This window comes from Perissodus microlepis, chromosome 11 (assembly GCF_051167445.1).
Source record: "Perissodus microlepis isolate ML-2025 ecotype Zambia chromosome 11, ASM5116744v1, whole genome shotgun sequence".
In the NCBI taxonomy this organism is placed as follows: Eukaryota; Metazoa; Chordata; class Actinopteri; order Cichliformes; family Cichlidae; genus Perissodus; species Perissodus microlepis.
The window spans coordinates 2,439,182-2,440,981 of NC_140471.1; the positions used below are offsets into that span (position 1 = coordinate 2,439,182).

The 1,800-nt window shown below is 45.2% G+C and overlaps 1 protein-coding gene across 1 annotated transcript; it reads left to right on the forward strand.

The window, feature by feature from the left end:
• The first annotated feature begins 273 nt into the window (after positions 1-273).
• LOC146377057 (uncharacterized) lies at positions 274-1,800 on the forward strand. Its single transcript, XM_084943145.1, has one exon. It carries the CDS (start codon positions 713-715, stop codon positions 1,778-1,780), a length of 1,068 nt encoding a protein of 355 aa, XP_084799271.1. The 5' UTR covers positions 274-712; the 3' UTR covers positions 1,781-1,800.

Genomic DNA, 1,800 nt, shown 5'->3' on the forward strand with positions numbered 1-1,800 from the left:
AATTGCTAAGCAAATAAGCTACTCAGAAACACCACTGTGTTTGAGCAGGAACAGGAAGTGATACTCTACCGCAGAGCGAGCGAACACCAAGTGGAACACCATCCTGAATGTATTCAGGATGAGCAGTTTGCTTTGTTTAGAGAAGATCAGCAGTTTATGAAGTCAGTGATGGACTCGGTTAAGTTGGTTGATGGTCATTACACCATTGGTTTACCTTTTAGGTGCAATCAGGTAAAAATGCCAAATAATAGGAAGGCTGTAGAACAATTCAATTCAATTTTATTTATATAGCGCCAAATCACAACAAAAGTCGCCTCAAGGCGCTTCATAGATACAGAGAAAACCCAACAATCATATGACCCCCTATGAGCAAGCACTTTGGCGACAGTGGGAAGGAAAAACTCCCTTTTAACAGGAAGAAACCTCCGGCAGAACCAGGCTCAGGGAGGTGCGGCCATCTGCTGCGACCGGTTGGGGTGAGAGAAGGAAGACAGGATAAAAGACATGCTGTGGAAGAGAGACAGAGGTTAATAACAGATATGATTCAATGCAGAGAGGTCTATTAATAGAACAGCGAGCTATGAGCCTTAAACGGAAGTTTGTCAAGGATGATTCCTGGTTGTCAGGGCCAAAGTTTCTCGTCTAACCTGAAATTAATCGGCCAGTGAACCTTGATTTTGGAAAGATCTCTTTAAATGATCCAGAGATTAAAATGGCCAATTTAGTTAATGCTGTTGATGCAAATGAATACAAGAGTGCATCAATCAGGGACATCAAGAAGGCCTACAGAAAGCTGGCTTTGCAGTTACACCCCGACAGAAACCAAGACGACCCGCAAGCCCTGGACAAGTTCGCAGACTTGGGGGCAGCCTATGAGGTCCTCTCAGATAAGGAGAAAAGGAAACAGTATGACGTGTATGGAGAGTACAGGCTCAAAGAGGGTCACCACAGCTCTCACAGCAATATCTTTTCCAGTTTCTTTGGTGACTTTGGGTTCATGTTTGGTGGCAACCGACAGCAACAGGACAGGAATATTCCCAGAGGAAATGACATAATACTGGACCAGGAGGTTACACTGGAAGAAGTGTGCTCTGGAAACTTTATGGGTGGCGAACGTGAGTTGAAAGAGGCAGTGGAAGGATGGAATCAGGCACAGATTCATGAGATGCTGCTGCAAAAGGATATAAAGTGGATTTTTAATCCTCCTGCTGGTTCCCATCATGGCGGTGTTTGGGAACGTCTCATAAGGTCTGTCAGGAAGGTGTTAAATTCCATTTTGAAAGTACAGAATTTAGATGAAGAAGGCCTTTGTACAGTTCTTTGTGAGGCAGAGGCTATTGTGAACAGTAGGCCAATAACCAAAGCCTCTTCTGATCCTAATGATTTGGAGGCCTTGACTCCTAACCATCTGTTGCTGCTTAAGACCAAGCCATTGATGCCACCAGGAGTGTTTCAGAAGGGGGACGTGTATGGACGACGTCGATGGAGGCAAGTACAGTACATGTCTGACCTGTTCTGGAAGCGCTGGGTTAAGGAGTACCTGCCCCAGCTTCAAGAGCGTCAGAAGTGGCAGAGAATCGGACGGAACTTCATTCCTGGGGATGTGGTTATCGTGGTCGATGATTCTGCGCCTCGTAACTCTTGGGTGACTGGAAGGATCGTCGAAGCAATTTCTGACGGTAAAGGACTTGTACGTCAGGTTCGTGTTAAAACAAAGACTGGTTGTTTGGACAGGCTGATCACTAAAGTGTGTCTTCTACAGGAAGCAGAAGAGTCATGAAGATTGACTTTTTCAAATGT